This window comes from Coregonus lavaretus (assembly GCF_964263955.1).
Source record: "Coregonus lavaretus genome assembly, chromosome: 12".
In the NCBI taxonomy this organism is placed as follows: Eukaryota; Metazoa; Chordata; class Actinopteri; order Salmoniformes; family Salmonidae; genus Coregonus; species Coregonus lavaretus.
The window spans coordinates 44,981,449-45,000,264 of NC_139999.1; the positions used below are offsets into that span (position 1 = coordinate 44,981,449).

At 44.1% G+C, this 18,816-nt stretch overlaps 2 protein-coding genes across 2 annotated transcripts; one reads left to right on the forward strand and one right to left on the reverse strand.

Annotated features, from left to right (window-relative positions):
* The first annotated feature begins 3,019 nt into the window (after window positions 1–3,019).
* On the forward strand, window positions 3,020–10,024 carry LOC311137987 (zinc finger and BTB domain-containing protein 40-like). Its single transcript, XM_084172632.1, has 13 exons — window positions 3,020–3,132; window positions 3,824–3,986; window positions 4,157–4,683; window positions 4,822–4,937; window positions 5,743–5,944; window positions 6,173–6,580; window positions 6,784–6,990; window positions 7,118–7,282; window positions 7,430–7,644; window positions 8,500–8,659; window positions 8,834–8,884; window positions 9,017–9,243; window positions 9,740–10,024. Exons 2-13 carry the CDS (start codon window positions 3,838–3,840, stop codon window positions 9,923–9,925), a joined length of 2,613 nt encoding a protein of 870 aa, XP_084028758.1. The 5' UTR covers window positions 3,020–3,132; window positions 3,824–3,837; the 3' UTR covers window positions 9,926–10,024.
* A 170-nt stretch (window positions 10,025–10,194) lies between these two features.
* Window positions 10,195–18,241, reverse strand: LOC311138020 (putative transmembrane reductase CYB561D1). The gene is made up of 3 exons (XM_084172669.1): window positions 17,547–18,241; window positions 14,093–14,130; window positions 10,195–12,569 (listed from the first exon to the last, which is right to left on the reverse strand). The coding sequence occupies exons 1-3, from the start codon at window positions 17,701–17,703 to the stop codon at window positions 12,069–12,071; spliced, it is 696 nt and encodes a 231-aa protein (XP_084028795.1). The 5' UTR covers window positions 17,704–18,241; the 3' UTR covers window positions 10,195–12,068.
* Between the last annotated feature and the right edge of the window lie 575 nt (window positions 18,242–18,816).

Genomic DNA, 18,816 nt, shown 5'->3' on the forward strand with positions numbered 1-18,816 from the left:
GGGCGATTTATATTTTCTCTTGCAACATTCTTAAACTTGCAATAATTATTATTTTGATGGAAAACTGTATTTTGCTTCTTGGCATACAGTACCAGTCAAAAGTTTGGACACACCTACTCATTCAAGGGTTTTCCTTTATTTTTACTATTTTCTGCATTGTAGAATAAGTGAAGACATCAAAACTATGAAATAACACATATGGAAACATGTAGTAACCAAAAAAGTATTAAACAAATCAAAATATATTTGAGATTCTTCAAATAGCCACCCTTTGCCTTGATGACAGCTTTGCACACTCTTGGCATTCTCTCAACCAGCTTCACCTGGAATGCTTTTCCAACAGTCTTGAAGGAGTTCCCACATATGCTGAGCACTTGTTGGCAGCTTTTCCTTCACTCTGCAGTCCGACTCATCCCAAACCATCTCAATTGGGTTGAGGTCGGGGGATTGTGGAGGCCAGGTCATCTGATGCAGCACTCCATCACTCTCCTTCTTGGTAAAATAGCCCTTACACAGCCTGGAGGTGTGTTGGGTCATTGTCCTGTTGAAAAACAAATGATAGTCCCACTATGCCCAAACCAGATGGGTTGGCGTATCGCTGCAGAATGCTGTGGTAGCCATGCTGGTTAAGTGTGCCTTGAATTCTAAATAAATCACAGACAGTGTCACCAGCAAAGCACCCCCACACCATAACACCTACTCATACATGCTTTACGGTGGAAAATACACATGCAGAGATCATCCGTTCACCCACACCGCGTCTCACAAAGATGTGTCGGTTGGAACCAAAAATCTCAAATTTGGACTCCAGACCAAGGGACACATTTCCACCAGTATACTGTCCATTGCTTGTGTTTCTTGGCCCAAGGAAGTATCTTCTTATTGGTGTCCTTTAGTAGTGGTTTCTTTGCAGCAATTTGACCATGAAGGTCTGCTTCACACAGTCTCCTCTGAACAGTTGATGTTGAGATGTGTCTGTTACTTGAACTCTGTGAAGCATTTATTTGGGCTGCAATTTCTGAGGCTGGTAACTCTCATGAACTTATCCTCTGCAGCAGAGGTAACTCTGGGTCTTCCATTCCTTTGGCAGTCGTCATGAGAGCCAGTTTCATCATAGCGCTAGATGGTTTTTTTGACTGCACTTGAAGAAACGTTCAAAGTTATTGAAATGTTCCGTATTGACTGACATTCATGTCTTCAAGTAATGATGGACTTTCATTTATCTTTGCTTATTTGAGCTGTTCTTGCCATAATATGTACTTGGTCTTTTACCAAAAAGGGCTATCTTCTGTATACCACCCCTACCTTGTCACAACACAACTGATTGGCTCAAACGTATTAAATTCCACAAATTAACTTTTAAGAAGGCACACCTGTTAATTGAAATGCATTCCAGGTGACTACCTCCATGAAGCTGGTTGAGAGAATGCCAAGCGTGTTCAAAGCTGTCATCAAGGCAGAGGGTGGCTACTTTGAAGAATCTCAAATATAAAATATATTTTGATTTGTTTACCACTTTTTGGGTTACTACATGATTCCATATGTGTTATTTCATAGTTTTGATGTCTTCACTATTATTCTACAATGTAAAAAATAGTTTAAAAAAATAAAGAAAAACCCTGGAATGTGTAGGTGTGTCCAAACTTTTGACTGGTACTGTAAATCTCAGAATATGACAAGTGATCCATTGCAACAGATTTAGCTGACAGCTAATTTACATCTGCAGTCCCCGGGCAGGTGAACATACAGTATAAACATGACAACATTATGTACAAACAGACATTTAAAACCATAGATTCGGACATACACATTTTACAACATTTAATCAGGTGTAAAGCTTAATATTTGCCAAGATAAATAGGCTATGTATCAGAATGACATGTAGGCCTATCATTCAGGACCGTCCATTGTGTTCCAAAGGTAATTCAAGATTTACTTTATTGTCCCTAAGGGGAAATTTGTCTTGGACACACATAGCTGCTGCATACAGTAACAATACAAACATGAGAGTACATTCAATAACAAACATTGCACGTGTCCCTATCATACATATTCCATCAAATCACAGATTAAGAAACACCTTCCTATTATTGAGAGGCACCCTCCTTTGTTATCAGAACAGCCTCAATTTGTTGTAGCATGGACTCTACAAGGTGTCGAAAGCGTTCCACAGGGATGCTGGCCCATGTGGACTCCAATGCTTCCCACAGTTGACCAATAATCATCTTTCCATAGAGGGGTCATAATAATTTGTAGGCCAACGCTACAGAGAACACCGATTTTCGGGATGTCTCATGGTCTGACAAACACCGCTCTAGCTCTGTCTCCTTTCACCGCAGGTGCGGAAGTGTTACATGAGACGCATCCAATGCAAAAAAAACAACCAGATATCTATCTTAAATTGACAGATTTGCATTACGCTAATTAGATTGCCGCGGGGGCGCGGACATTGACATTAGGAGGTTAAGAAATGGTAAAACAACACGCTCAATCAAAACCGTCTAACCAATTACAGAGCGCTGGTCTAACGCCTTTCGCTGTTGAGCCGCCTACTTATGTTGACACGCCCACTTTCAGACACTCCACGTATACAGTTACCCATACCATTGATACTTTTGATGAGATGGGAAACATTGTTTCCCATGCGTCTTCAATAGACTGCGCGATGCATTCGGGGTGATTCTGGGACAAGGAGAGCTCTCGTTCAAGGAGTGTATGGGAGTAAATTGGGCGCTAGCTCAAAAACCCAACATAAGCATGAATTTCGTCAACAAGAAGTACAACATGACACATATTGTGAGATAATTAACTTGTTCTCTGTAATATCGTATAGCTTTGTAATCGTGACATTACATACTTTCGAGGAAAATAGGCAGGTTTCTCGACTCATACCCTGACTTTGAGACAGGATTGCGTGACGCAGCATGACAACGTGAACTCGATTGGTCGACAGTCTGCTGTGTGAGGCGTTATACGTTCCATTCCTTGCCCAATGGGATTCCTATCTCCTCTTTTCTGTATCCATACTTGCGAGCAATCGCCATTTCAAAATACCGAAGCTTTATTGCGCTGTTTAGTTTGTTCATCGATGGGGTTTAAATAAAGAGCCGGATTATTTGAATAACATTGAAGGTAAAGAGAACGAGGAGTTGTTTTAGCTTGTGTTCTAATCAGTTTATTTAGTAGTTGTTTATCGTTTCTTTCTGACATTTCGTGACCTAATTCCACTGTCCTTTTCATGCTAGCAGGGTAGGTTCAGGTTGTAGCATGGTCTACTTTAGAATAAAAAAACAAATGTTGGTGAGCTAATGTTAGCTACTTTTCTGTGTTTCTGCAATATTTTCACATCAGATCACTTTGAACAAGTAGGTAACTTGATGTAGTTACCTATTAGAGGTTAAGGGTTAACCAGCTAGCAAGGTCATTTGCTATCTCCCTCGGTGCATAACATACTGTACATCATTTGTATTGATGATTACATCACAACACTGCTTAGTGTTTTCCTCTACACATCAAATCAATTCCATTGGAGCTGATGATTGTATGCATAATTTCATGTGCCTTCTGTAACATGGATTCAAAAACAAGAACAGACTCCCCATCCCTCCCTGCCACACACACACCAGTGTGATAACCAGTCCAGCGTGAAGCTTATTTCTTAAGGCTTTATTTTCAATAATCATGCTGTATGGTTGTTTCATAAAACCTGGAAAGAGAAGGGTAAAAAAAAAAAATTCACCACTCTAAATCTCTAAATGACTAAAATGTAATGAAGATTGCCAGTCGCCATTACCATGTTTCCTCATTCCCCATACCTGTGCAGGTAGACTGATTGTGATGGAGCTGCCCAACTACAGCAGGCAGCTGATGCAGCAGCTCCGTGCCCTGAGGAAGGAGAGTCAGTTCTGTGACTGCTCTATCCTGGTGGGGGACACACCCCATCGCGCCCACAAACTGGTGCTGGCCGCCTCCAGTCTGCTCTTTAGGTTGATCAATTAATCATTCATTTCAATCAAGCAGCTTTGTCGCTTATACTGTCCAATTAAATGGCACTGTCCTCATTTATGAAAAGTGCATAGCCTACAGTACACACATTGTAATTTATAAACAATGTATAGTCTACATGCACCCACAACTTCCCTCTCTTCTGTCTCAGGTCTCTGCTGGAGGGCTCGGACAGCATCTCCATCGACACGGCCGTGGTGTCGTCCCAGGAGTTCTCCTGCCTGCTGGACATGGTGTACACCGGAAAGCTGCCCCCAGGGAAACACAACTTCACCCGCATCATTGCCGCCGCAGACAGCCTGCAGATGTTTGACGTAGCTGTGGGTTGCAAGAACATCCTCACCAACCTGATGAATCAGTCGACTACCACCGCCACCACACACACTACACAATCAGCCTCACCAACCCCACCATCCGCCGCCACACAACCACAGCTCCAGAGCCAGGAGGCCGAGCACACAGCTTCCCCAGAGACAGCTGCCCCTAGCATGGGAGAGGCTGGTGTGAAGATTGGCCCCTCTGGAGCCCAGGGGAAGGGAAAGGTGGAAGAGGCAGGTTTGGAGAGTGAAGTGACCACAGCAGCCACACGGAGCGAGCCAGTGAATGTGAAAGAGGAGAGGAAAGAGAAGGATGGGCCACCATCTAAAAGAGCTTGCCTTCAACTTCCAGAGAGCACAGGTGGGTTTCAATTCAAACGGGCTTATTGCAGTGTTCTGTTTTGTTACTGTTATGTCCTGATTTATTTTAATCAGTTCTGTTATGACGCTCCTGTGAGTCAGGTGACATGTCAAATAAGATTTTATTTCCTGGTTGCAGCTGATGTGGACCCCCTGTCCCAGGGAGGAGTCAAGATGGATGCAGAGGTGGCAGATGTGCAGCCGTGGCTCAGAGCACTGCAGACCTGGGACGGCATCTCCACTGAGGAGAGACAGGTGAGACTTTGGATTGACTGGAAGACAGTGCCCACTGGGCAAACGTCATTTCTACGTGGATAATTGGGTAATATTTGGTTGAGAGGTTGATTAATGAGATTACAACCTATAGTCACACACTCAAAAACACAGCCAAAAGTTAGTTGAATTTCCAATGTGTTATCACTATGCTTTCAACCATCTAAAAGCACAACTACATTCCAATGGAAAAATAATGTCAGATTTCTGGTTTAGTTGTCACCCAAATGTCTATCAATGTGCTTTCATCCATTTAAAAGCACAGCAAAGTTCAAATGGGAATACAATGTCAGATATTTTGTTTATTTATACAACAGATGAATGTGTTATCACCAGCAGGGCTGGGCTTTGTTAAAACCCTGGATGGGAGAGTAGCAGTAGATAGATCAAAACTCCAGTAGGAGGTGCTGCCCAGCCTGTTGTTTTTTCTGATAGTGGCTATAACGTTGAAGATCTGACATTGTTTTAAAGGTACAAATTCAACATATTTTATACAAGGTTTGTCTATGTTGAAATTTGGTTACCATGGTGACATAATCCTGTGGTTGAAATGTCACCCTCAAAATAACAGTTTATGTTGATTACTTTTTTCAAATCTATGTATTTTCCACGTAGATTCCACGTCACAATACGTGGACAAATTACGCTGAAACAACGTTGATTCAACCAGTTTGTGCCCAGTGGGTGGTCTCTGCTATAACAGAATGCACAATGAAATGCAACACTCCATTCCTTAAAACTGTGAACCAGTCTTATTCTCTCACGTGTTGACCCTTACCTATCTCAGGTGATACTGTCCTGCAGTGAGGGGGATCCCGGGGGTCCTGCTGTGTTTCAGAGACTCCAGAGCAGAGTGAAAGAGCAGAGGAGTCTCTCAGCTCAGACACTACTCACCCTGCTGGGCCTGCTCAAGGAGTTTAACCCCAATCTGGCAACCCTGCTGCAGGAGCACACTCAGCAAGGAGAAAACAGCAGCCAGGGAGCTACAGGTACAGAGTAGGGGAAATAAGGACAACAGCATGGTTGCCAGTCTGTTTCAAGCTTTAGCCAACATGTTTGGCAACACAACAACAATTGAGTTGACTAAAGTGTGTGAGTGGGATCCATCTATCGCTCTTCTGTTGTTTGGACTTTTTAAAAACCTTCTCAGGCAACCGATTCATTATCAAATGGTCAATCAATTAGCCTAATCAACGATTTGCTGCATTGATCCACAGGCTCCGAGGCTGAAGAGCCGGAGGAGCAGCCCCAGTCCCCCACTACTGCAGATGCAGACACCGCCGAGGAAGAAGAAGAGGAGGAGAATGAAGATGACGGTGAGAAAGAAGGAGAAGGAGAGAGGAAGGCTAGATCGAAGGCTAAGCGCTCCTCCCCCTCTCATCCGTACTCCTGTCGCTGGTGCAGTAAGGCCTTTGGCTTTAAGTGTCGTATGGTGGCCCACACCAAACGCTGCACCATGTCCAAGGAGGCTAGGCTGCAGTGCCCTGAGTGCCCAGAGGAGCTGCCCACATCGCGGGCACTGCAGCTCCACCGCAACAAGGCTCACCCAGAGTCCAAAGCCGCCAAGAAGAAACGGCCGCAGGTGTCCTGTGATATGTGTGGCAGGACCTTCGCTCACCCCTCAGGTCAGTTTTCCCGATCGGGGCTGGGAACGGATTGTGTTAGTGTAGAGGTTCTGCGTAGCAAAACACTTCACATTGAAGGGGAGAAACTCACTATCTTACCCATTACTAATATACAGCAGGCCTACCAGGTCTTAACTATTCTGCAGGTGCACCTGGTGTGTTATGTGTGTCCAGTTTCATCGACTGTGTGTGTATTCCTGCAGGTATGCTGTACCACAAGCGCACAGAGCACTTTGAGGAGAAGCCGTTTGCGTGTGAGGAGTGCGGGGCCAAGTTTGGGGCCAACTCGTCCCTCAAGAACCACATGCGACTGCACACTGGAGAGAAGCCTTACCACTGCAAAAACTGTGACATGAGCTTCAGTGTGGCTGCTGCTCTGGCCTACCACACCAAGAAGAAACACTCTGAGGGTAGGACACACACTAGCACCAGATTGAAGAGCTGTAACAGATCTCACATCTCAGGATTCACAAAGCAATACCAATTCTCAGAAAAAACAAAACACAAATGTGTAATGTGTGTGTGGTTTGTTTTTAGGTAAAATGTATTCGTGTCAGTACTGCGAGGCTCTGTTTGCCCAGTCCATTGAGCTGACGCGTCACGTGCGCACACACACCGGAGACAAGCCCTACGTGTGCAGGGAGTGTGGCAAAGGCTTCAGCCAGGCCAACGGGCTCTCTGCTCACCTACAGACCTCTCACAGTGAGTATGATACTCCTGTTTATGCTCCTAAAAAAAGATGTATTTCAGAGTAGACACGACACCGAGGACATTTTAGAAATGTCTCTCAATCTTTTCACCCTTCTCTCTCTCTCTTTCCATTTCCTCTCCCCCTCCGCCCCTCTCCAGACATCTCGGAGCCTCACGACTGTCAGAAGTGTCGTCTCAGTTTCTCCTCGTTGGAGGACCACAGGAAGCACATCCAGGAGTGTCACCCTAAGGAGTTCCACCAGTGTCCTGAATGCAACAAGATGTTCACCAACCCCACCCTGCTGGAGAAACACATAGCCGTCCACGCTGGGGGAAAACCATTCAGCTGCAAGCTCTGCCAGAAGTCCTACCAGGTGAGAGAGAGAGTATCCCTGTAAAACTGCTATCCTTGGCTTGAAGGGAGTTTCTGGTCTATGATAATATGATTTAAGATATCTTTGCATTTGAACTTGATTGCTCTCAAACACTCATAGGTCTATAGCATACCTTTATTATCTTCCTTTACTATTAAAGGATGAGTTGGTAGAGCATGGCGCTTGCAACGCCAGAATAGTGGGTTTGATTCCCAGGACCACCCATACGTAAAAGATATGCACGCTGTAAGTCGCTTTGGATGAAAGCGTCTGCTAAATGGCATATATTATATTATTCACTGAGTGTACAAAACATTAGGAACACCTGCTCTTTCCATGACATAGACTGACCAGGTGAAACCTATGATCCCTTATTGATGTCACCTAAATCCACTTCAATCGGTGAAAATGAAGGGGAGGAGACAGGTTAAAGAAGGATTTTTAAGCCTTGAGACAATTGAGACGTGGATTGTGTATGTGTGCCATTCAAAGGGTGAATGGGCAAGACAAAAGTTTTAAGTGCCTTTGAACGGGTATGGTAATAGGTGCCAGGCACACCGGTTTGTGTCAAGAACTGCAACGCTACTGGGTTTTTCATGCTCAACAGTTTCCTGTTTGTATCAAGAATGGTCCACTACCCTAAAGGACATCCAGCGAACTTGACACAACTGTGGGAAGCGTTGAAGTCAATATGCCAGCATCCCTGTGGAACGCTTTCGAGTCCATGCCCTGACAAATTGAGACTGTTCTGAGGGCAAAAGGAGGTGGGGGGGGTGTGCAACTCAATATTAGGAAGTTGTTCTTAATGTTTTGTACACTCAGTGTATATTACTTATCATATCTCTCCATCCACAGCAAATGTCGGGGCTGTGGTATCATAACCGTACCAACCACCCGGAGGTGTTTGCAGGTCAGACCCACCGGCAGCTCAAGTCTCTGCTGCAGTGCAGCGTGTGCTGCAAGTTCTTCCACAGTGCCAGTAGCCTGGCTAAGCACCAGAGGACCGAGCACACAGGTGAGGGAGAGACCCAGAAAATGCCCAAGCTTCCAAGCCTGTCCTCCCCCCGTAATCGCTAAATCTCTTCTTCTTTGTTATTCTCAGATTAAAGCTGTGCATCCCTGTTGTAAGGAATATACTATTCTTGTTTTTATCTCAAATAATATATTTTTTATTTTGTATCTCCTAAAGGCATGTTTGATTCTGACGGGCTGCTGTTGGGGAATCCGGAACTGCAATCAGGTAAGAGCTGCGATAATGTCATACTTCTACATACCATAGCACTCATAACATACATATCAACCCGTTCTATCTGTCTGTGCCTGCTCTGCGTACATGTGTATTGATCTCCTCTCCCCTGCTGTATCCTCCCAGACCCAGACTCGTCAGTGGTGAAGTGTCTGTACTGTCCCAGCCTGTTCCCCAGCGAGGCTGAGATGCAGGAGCACGCCAGCGCCGAGCATTTCAGCCAGGAGGGGGCAGCGTTCGGCTGCTCTCTCTGCCCGCTGGTCTGCCCCTCCCAGCTGCAGCTCCAGGACCACTTCCTTTCCTGCCACATAGGGACGATAGAGGAGCAGGAGCAGGCCTCCACCTCCCAGACGGTAAGGCTGCATCCTAAGTCAACCCCTACAACCTACCCCCTATTCACTGAGTGTAGATCTGAAGGGATTGGATATGTGTAATGGCTCCATCTTGCCCTCTGATAGACCAAGGGCTCTAGTCAATCCGCATCGCGGAAGTTCAGCTTTACAGCGTGATTGAAATTCAAAGGCAATGTTCCTGCTTTAGCAGACACTGCATTCACGGTAAATGCTGCATATGTTGGCTCAATTGGAAATGACCTTTACATTTCTATTGCGGAATCTGTAACGCTTTAGCTTTACAGATTGAATAGAGCCCTTAGTGTAATTTTTACCATATTGCTTACACCTATTCAATCCCTTCAGATCTCCATACGTGAGTAGGGGTTGGGATGACAGGGTGGTTTTGGGATTGGGCTCTAGGCTCTCCTGTATTTTGTCTCTTATCTCAGTATATCTATGTTAGTAACTATGGCAAGTTAGTGAAATGTGATTGACATGTCATTCCTCCCATCAGGTGATTGAGACAGAGGAGGACCCCACTGGCGTGGCGGGACAAGTGATCTCTGTGGACCAATCCCAGCAGGTGTATGTTGCCCTGGGAGACACGGAGGACGGTCACTCCAGCACGGAGGTGATGGCAGTCACCATGGAGGATTTGTTGAACGGAACCGTCACTTTCATCTGTGGGGAGGGCCAGTGACCCCTAACCTCTGACCCCTGGTCTCTACTTCCTGGTGAAGGATGAACTGTCCTAGCAACAGTGGGCAGCTTGGAATGAATAAAACTAACTTATGCTACACCAAGGGACACTGAGACTGGTTTTGTATCCTGTTTGATCTGTAAATATTGAGGTGTTTAAGTGTATACACTAAGCAACGAAGCGTAACCTCTGAACCCTCAGTATTGGTGTCTTTTTAGAATCCATAATAATATTTACCTACAGTATAATGATTCCTCACAAACAGATCATGTGATTCAAGGTTTTTATTTAGACATCAACAGGTTCACAGCAACCGTAGAGTTCTGGGTCATGTCCAGGAAGCAGAACATGGGAGATAACATTGTCAGGAGGTACAACCTCTTGCATGTGCCTCTTTAAAACAACCCTCGATTACGGACCATGAATAAATACTCAGCTCATCCAATGAACACACAAGGTAGAAGTTACCCTCAAACTCAGATCTAGGATCAGATTTCCCTACACCCAATATCAAAATATCAATGCTAACCAATAGGGGGATGACAAAATATTTTCTCCTGTATCAGTGGTTAGAGGCCACTTCCTACTACAATGAGCACAGAGTTTGAAGGTCATAGCCCTGAGTAGAATAGCCTACATTCATGAGGTGCTCGTTCCAAACATTGAAGAAATAAACCTTTAAACACCTGAAGACACATTTGTTCATAGGTACTCAGAAGTGAAAATTAGGCAGACTGGGTGAAAGGACTCACACTGTGTACTTGTTGCAGTTGGAAAATAAATATATTCTGCAAGTATACAGTGTGAGTCCATTCACCCAATTCCCTGAACTCAAACACGACACAGACGCATACCATATAACTATTAGCGCATATAGATTATTATTTTTTGATTATGTCTCTTACTATGTTATTCCATTTTTGTGTGACGTTTGACTTAATTACCCTTTATCAAAGTATAAAAATGGACCAACAACATGCTGGTATTTGGTCACGATTCCTTTAAAAATGTTTTGACCTACTGAATAAGACTGGGAGAAGTTTAAGCATTGTGCTGGTACATCCAATAGGCCTTTGTGTGCCAGGTGTTTCTAGCTAATACCTTCATTCAGAAAATGCTAATACTTTCCGATGACACACACACACACACACTTCTCCCGTTGATGGTGGACAAGACATAGTACACAGGTTTTAAAAAAACATGCCATTTTTTTAAACGCGTCATAGTGGCTAATGTTCAGTAACATATAGGCTGACGACACAGAAGAATCATAAAACCAAACGTATAAAGGGTTGGTAAAATACACACCCACATAGCTGCTCTGCTCACAACCACACATTCAGGTTGATACACAATAGTACAGTAGGTACTGTATTCCCATAAACCATCCAGATACAGTATATATACAGTGTCTCATAGACTTATTGTTCGCTGGATAAAATTCGCAAAGTAACCTCTGGAGAAACAGACGACGCAAAGGAGACGACTTCATTTACATCAACTCTGTCCCAGTAGAGGTCAGCTTTCAGTAGCCTTTCAGGGCAGGTCCCATACAAGTTTATCAGGATACAACAGTCACACCCAGGTATTCTTATAGATGTGTGTGGGTATGCAACTAACTCCCGTCACTAGTACTTTGTATATGTTTGTACTTGTGTGTGTAAAACGGAGTTCCTGGTGGTAATCTTTCAAGATTCGTAGAACGTATGTCTGTATCTATAGCAGTTTCCCCAGCCTCTCATGGAGTACCCACAGACAGTCCACTAATTTGATGTTTTCCATAACTAACACAGCTGATTTAAATGATCACCTAATAATCAAGCTCCTCTTAGTTAAATCAGCTGTGCTAGTTCTCGACTACATCAAATACGTGGACTGGCTGGGGGTACTCTTGGGAGGTTTGGGAGACACTGATCTATAGGCTACTGTACGTGAAAGTCTACATCAGGACTGCCCGACCCTGTTCCTGGAGAGCTACCGTCCTGTAGGTTTTTGCTCCAACCCTAATCTAGCACACCTGATTCTAATAATTAGAAGGTTGATAAGATGAATCAGGTTAGTAACACCTGGGGTTGGAGTGAAAACCTACAGGAGGGTAGCTCTCCAGGAACAGGGTTGGGCAACCCTGGTCTACATCTTAGTCTCAGGTGGTGATCTTCTTGCGTGGCAGGTAGGCGTTAGTGATTTGGTTCATGATCACCAGGGCTGGGAACAGTGGCAGCAGCAGGAAAGCATACCACACCACCCCCTTCACCGTGGCTTGGAACCAGTCAGAAAACATGGCCGACACCACGGTCACAGTCGCCAGCAGGTATACCACCAGGCCACAGGTGGCGTGGTAGAGCTTGAGCCGCGGCGGGGACAGCTTGAGCAGCTTAGGGAAGAGGAGGCAGATGCCGCATGCGGCCTGGAGGACAGTGGCAGCCAGGGTGCCCACCCCCAGCAGGCTGTGCCAGGTGGCCAGGTGGGGGCGCTCTGACACATTCTTGCTGGCAACCATGAAGCCAACTCCGGTGGCTGCAGCCAATATGACCAGGGCCTGGATGAACCAGTGCAGACGGACTTTACCCTTCCGTGCCTTGAAGCAGAACGGAGTCCCCTCGGGAGAGAAGAGGAGGATCCCCTCGGTCAGGCACAGGAGGTACTGATAGACGAAAGAGGAGAGGTGGAAGACCATCAGAGGACAATCAGAGGGTTAACACTGTCTGAGGATAATCCACAGACAGAGGCTTTAACACCGAGAGACAATGGGCAGTGTTGTTATCTGTGTGTGTGTGTTGTCAGTGTGAGAGGGGGAGAGAGATGGTGTGTAGGAAGGAATCTCTTGTGGTGGGGAAATAATGTTTCTGAGCGGTCTTAGAAAGCTGGGTCAGTTCTGCCCAGTACACAGTGCATCTCATCTGCAACCTATATTCAACATTGTCCCACTAAACAACAACAAAGGACCTCGGAGCTCTGTTTTTGGAGACGGCTCTATAACGTTCCTCCAGTCAGTCAGTCCTCTGGGTCAAGTTACCTGGTTACATCATCAGCCCAGGGCTAAGGGTGAACCTGCCTGTCACATCTCTGTTCCACACCGTTCTATCCATTATTAAAGAGACAGGGGGAGAGGAGAGAGACAAGACGAGTGGAAATAGATAGAGCGAGAGAGGGGTGGATGTATAATTTATTTGCAGCTTCTCCTCGTCTGTCAGCGTGCCGCGGGCATGACAGGGCCCACATGTCGCAGCGGAGGTAAGATGGTCCTAGAGCTTAATCTCTCACAGTGACAGTACCTTACCTAAGACTAGAAGTATACTGAACAAAAATATAAACGCAACATCCAACAATTTCATTGATTTTACTGAGTTACAGTTCATATGAGGAAATCAGTCAATTGAAATAAATGCATTAGGCCCTAATCTATGGATTTCACATGACTGGGAATACAGATATGCATCTGTTGGTCACAGATACCTTATAAGAAATGGGCCTCACAATGGGCCTCAGGACCTCGTCACGGTATTTTTGTGCATTCAAATTGCCATAAATAAAATGCAACTGTTCTCGTTGTCTGTAGTTTATGCTTGCCCATACCATAACCCCACCATGGGGCACTGTGTTCACAACGTTGACATCTGCAAACTGCTTGCACACACAACGCCATACACGTGGTCTTTGGTTGTGAGGCCGGTTGGATGTACTGCCAAATTCTCTAAAACAACATTGGAGGTGGCTCATGGTAGAGAAATGAACATTCAATTCTCTGGCAACAGCTCTGGTGGACATTCCTGCAATCAGCATGCCAATTGCACGCTCCCTCAACTTGAGACATCTGTAGCATTGTGTTGTGTGACAAAACTGCACATTTTAGAGTGGCATTTTATTGTCCCCAGCACAAGGTGCACCTGTGTAATGATCATGCTGTTTAATCAGATTATTGATATGCCACACCTGTCAGGTGGATGGATTATCTTGACAAAGGAGAAATGCTCACTAACAGGGATTTAAACACATTTGTACACAAAATTTAAGAGAAATAAGCTTTTTGTGCGTATGGAACATTTCTGGGACCAACACTTTACATGTTGCATTTATATTTTTGTTCAGTGTATATTATGGTATTTTGTGGTATAGTGGTACTACTGTCGGTGTGTGTGTCATGTTCATGTCATCAGGATCACTTACTGCGATAGACATACACACAGGATGCCAGGAAAATAGACCTGGAACACAGACACATTGTGAGATTGTCCACACTTACAAAACATTCCAAATGAAGGTTACTACTGCAGTCATCAAGTCCTTGGGATCAGTGATGTGTTTTGCTCTAGCCCAGCACTAGACATCTGATAATTGATCAACTGATACTTGATCAATGCTTGAGGTGCTTTGGTGCTGGTCTGGAACAAAACCTTGCACCCACTAGTTCCCCAGGCCTGTAGGTTTTTTGCTTAAAGGGATACTTCGGGATTTAGGCAACGAGGCTCTTTATCTACTTCCCCAGTCAGATACCATGTTATGTCTCTGTGTCCAGTATGAAGCGAGCCAATGCTAACTAGCGGTAGCGCAATGACTGGAAGTCTATGGTTATCGCTTCCAGTCATTGCGCTAACGCTAGTTAGCATTGGGTTGCGAAACTACCTCCAACTTCCTTCATACTGGACAGAAGCTAGGTTTCCATCCAATTGACGACAGATTTTCATGCGATATTCAAAAATCTGCATAAAAACAATATGCGCATTTTCCCACCAGAGATGTGTTTCCATCAAATGTACTTGCGGATGAAATGCTGTGGGTGATGACGTAGTGCATATAATAATAACTTTTGCAGTTAAATTCCCATGTACCGAATAAAAAATACTAGTTAAATGGGTTTCCATCGCATTTTCAACTCTACTGGTTTTGTCACAAAAAAAGGTTACATTATACAGTGAATGTGCCCACTCTTGTACTGGCATGTGCACTCTAGCCAACAGCTTGCAGATACAGTGAGGGTATAGCCTACATCAGCGATTCTCAACTGGTGGGTTTGAATGGGTCACGAGTGTCTGAGTAAAGTTGTATTTTTTATTTTTATGAAAAATACTCTAGTCTGAACTTAAATTACTAAAACCAGGTAGAAAGTGTTTAGAAACTATAATGAACCCATATTTTTTTATTTAACCTCTGAAGAAAAATAGTTCAATCACAGTATTTTCAATATATTGTAATTAGAAGCGCTTTTTAGTGGATTTGGTTGATTTTGTGGTCTCAAACCAGTGTTTAACATTCTTCATCAAGAACATGGGCAAAATGGAATTACTGACAATGGAAAAGGTGGGACTGTCGTTCCCTTGTCATAGAATTGGTACATTTACTACCAAATATAGAATTTTTTTAAAATCCAGATTGTATTTTGGCAACAAAACCACTGGCCTACATGATTAGATTATTATTGACAATAGAGCTAGATTATTTGTTTTTGTCAAACGGCAGGCAAACCAAGCATCGATCAAGCTCATCACATTGCACTTTCACCACCCTGTGAAGTTCATCATAACTTATTTCATCTGTAGCCTAATACAGTTTGGGAACCCCTGGCCTAATAAACTGCATGTTTTCCAGTGGCGACCCGTCATTCAGAGCCCCACCTGTTCGCATGTTATTTTGGCATTAATACGTGTCACATATCAGTTTGCAAACAATGTAAAAATAAAAAAAAAGAAGAAGAAGAAGAAAAAAAGTGACGTCAAATCACGTTATATCTACAGTAGCTTTGATTGGACTGATCATGTCAACATCATACTTTCAAAATCTTAGCTTGCAAGCTAGCAGTCATCATAATGAATCAAGTCGACAATCTACTGGCAAATCCTTTTCAATAATTGTCATATGACGATAAATAATGAAGAGAAATTATAGATCAAACGTATCGGTGCTCATCGGTCATTGGACATAAACATTACACAACAAGTTGGAAATCGCAAATTCAACAATGAGTGAATCAGTGGCTAACTGCAAGCATTGCAAAGCAATCACTAGTCTGCTATTCACTGGAGTGGATGTGTGGTCCCAGGTCTGGGTTTAAGGGTCTCTTTTCCAAGCTTAAAAGGATAAACATTTAACATTGGCCATGCTGTCAATCCAGCATGACTTCTGCTGTGCTCAAAACAACTGGAAACTCAGAACTGGGAAATCTGACTTCAGTGAGTTCATGACAACTGGGAACTCTGAAAAAATCTCAGACTGGGAAAATATGTTTTGAAAGGTCATCCAACTCGGAATTGCAAGTTGGGAACTCGGGCCTCTTTCTCGAGCTCCGACCTGAAGATCAATGACGTCATCATGATTCGACCTCATTGTCTTGAAAGCACCATAAATCCAGAGAATGCCAGACTTTGATGACAAAGTTTAATTACAAAATTTGCCCACGAAGGACCACCATGCCACCTTCCTGTTCAAGTGAGCATAGCACAAGGGGAGTCAAAAAATGTATTGTATGCTGTTGGATAAATTATGTAATATGCCAGGGATATATGTATACTGTAGTTAAGAAAGTAATACTAAGTGTATGTTGTGTAGTAAGCTGTTAGTAGCCCATGTGCCTCACCCTAATAATTTGGTCCCTTTTCCCCTCATAATTTCACCTACTGTTCTGACTTGGTGGTGCACATGTAGCCTATAGCCTGTTTTAGAGAAATATGATCATTGGATATTGTAAGAGCTTTCATTGTCTGCTTATATACCCCCTTTATTTATCCTACGCTTCTCACTTGGTGTACAGGGAGAACACTATAAGAATGGCCCATGTTCTGAATTCTGTCACTGTACATTTCAAAAGTGCTGAACAAATAGTTATATTGACTACGTCTGTCCTAGCTCGCTCATTAATGTCTTAATCGAAATTACGGTTTGCCTCTTATCCGCTCGTGGTTCCCTTATGCCATAGTTTGTACATCTCAATTGTCAGAAGAAACCACATTTGTTTAAGCAAGTCAGCCATATCAGCTATATTTTTTAAAGGCAGTAAATGAGGCTGAATGAACTGTTTCGCTGCCAGAAAAGGCTCAGCTGATAGCCAGGTGTAGAACCTGCTTTTGGGACAGCTTTATGTAGGCCCTAACAATTTGTGGGCACAATTTGTCACCGCTATAGTGCAATTACTGTATTGTTTAGTGTTTTGTTGTGGCTTTGCCTGCATGCATAAAAATAAAATATAAAATTTGCCCCACCAACATTTATACGCTACTGATGTTTTCCAAGTCTTAGTGGGAGGACCACACGTCATCGCGTGACTCCAAGTTTACTTCAATATGATGGTTATTATAGCAATATTTGTGCATAAAAGCGGTTCCACCGCTCTCTCTCGCATAAATCATTTTACAGACACAAAAAGATCCCACCTTGTCTAGGGTATTTTGTTTTGTCGACATTTTGAAAGTTTACTTACAATTTGCTGTTTCTATGAGGCCTGTCGTTACATTTTTTTTTTATCCGACACGTAGGCTACTGTACTCGCATAAAAAGGTTGGCTGGAAACCTGGTTACAGAGACATAAAAGTAGTATCCACGAGTTCATCTGACTCTGGGGAAGTAGATAAAGGGCCTCATTGCCAAAATCATTGTCAATTGCTTATAGGTCAACAAGAAGACAACTCACTTGTTCCAGGGCGGGATAGTAGTGAAATCAGTACAGTGAGACCCACCGCTATGACATGGGCAGCGATCACTGCGACCCTTCGCATCCACACATAGAGCCAGAACTCGCTCATCCCCAGTCCCTCGCCGACCGGGCTGTACTCCACATCTGCGCGCATCTCCCCGCACTTCTCGACGACCGGCTACATGGAGAGCATGCAGGCTGACTGTACAATGACAACCCGATGGCCTGTGTTCACTAAGCACCGTTGCAGATACATGGAGATTAGTTGGAGATTAATCTGGTCAGTTATTGGTCTTGAACCGTTAGCGCCAGTCTATCTGTGACCGCGACGGGACTCTTGCGCCGTAACAATGTATCAAATTGTATCACATTCATAAATGTATCACAAACTATGTTGAACAACACAACACAGCAAAACGAATTGTCCTAACGATGGATATGCGGTCTCTTCAACGGATTAGTCTGCAGCTAGTAAATCCCCTCCTGTTACAGAGATTATAAAACGGCAGCATGTTACTGTTCCGCACCTCCGTAGACTAAATCAAATTCCAAACCGGCCGGTTTCATTCCAAAACATCCCGCATATAATGACCAGTTGATACTTTTCGTCCAGCGCACCTGGAACATATACTGTAGGCCTACTACTACTGGTTCAAATTGATCAGGTGGGTTCTTGAATCCACTTCCTGGATAGGACCTCTTGGTGGATGAGACATGAGGGAGTTATTTTACACTGGCCCGGGTTGAATCCTGTGAAAGCGGGGAGGGAGGAGCGACCTCTCAAAACGAACAGTAATTTCCGCCGCTTGGTCATGTTGTCAACAAGGCATCGTCCAGAATTTTCAAAATAGTTTTCATTGGGAAGACATATACAATCACTTTAGCATGGGGAAACATATAATCCTAATAATTAATACACGTGCTTAATTATGTCACTTTTGTTTTGAGCGGTCTGACAGAGCGGGGCACCGGTTCCAAATGGAATGCAATCAACTTTCAGCCTGCGCAAGACACGCCTACACCTGCGCGATTAATCGAACACCCTCATTTTATAGAGGTTTGGGGGGGGGGGGGGGGGGTACAGCGACGTCACTGCCAGAGGAGCCAGTCCGCTGTCAAATCAGGGAGTCATCTAATGGCGCTATCCCCAGCAGCACGAGTTCCGCTATCCAACCAGGAACGGGCGATCGGGAATCAAGAGCGCGCATTGCAATAATTTCACACACACGTGAATAGCCTTTATAATACAGTACCTTTGTCTATCCAC

Coding starts and splice junctions, on each gene's coding strand:
- LOC311137987 (XM_084172632.1), top strand. CDS start 3,838: ATGGAGCTGCCCAACTACAGCAGGCAGCTGATGCAGCAGCTCCGTGCC. Junction 5,945..6,172: donor CAGCAGCCAGGGAGCTACAG/GTACAGAGTAGG, acceptor ATTGATCCACAG/GCTCCGAGGCTGAAGAGCCG. Junction 6,991..7,117: donor CAAGAAGAAACACTCTGAGG/GTAGGACACACA, acceptor GTTTGTTTTTAG/GTAAAATGTATTCGTGTCAG.
- LOC311138020 (XM_084172669.1), bottom strand. CDS start 17,703: ATGCGCGCAGATGTGGAGTACAGCCCGGTCGGCGAGGGACTGGGGATG. Junction 14,131..17,546: donor ACTATCCCGCCCTGGAACAA/GTGAGTTGTCTT, acceptor TCTGTGTTCCAG/GTCTATTTTCCTGGCATCCT. Junction 12,570..14,092: donor CTGTGTGTATGTCTATCGCA/GTAAGTGATCCT, acceptor TTCGTCTATCAG/TACCTCCTGTGCCTGACCGA.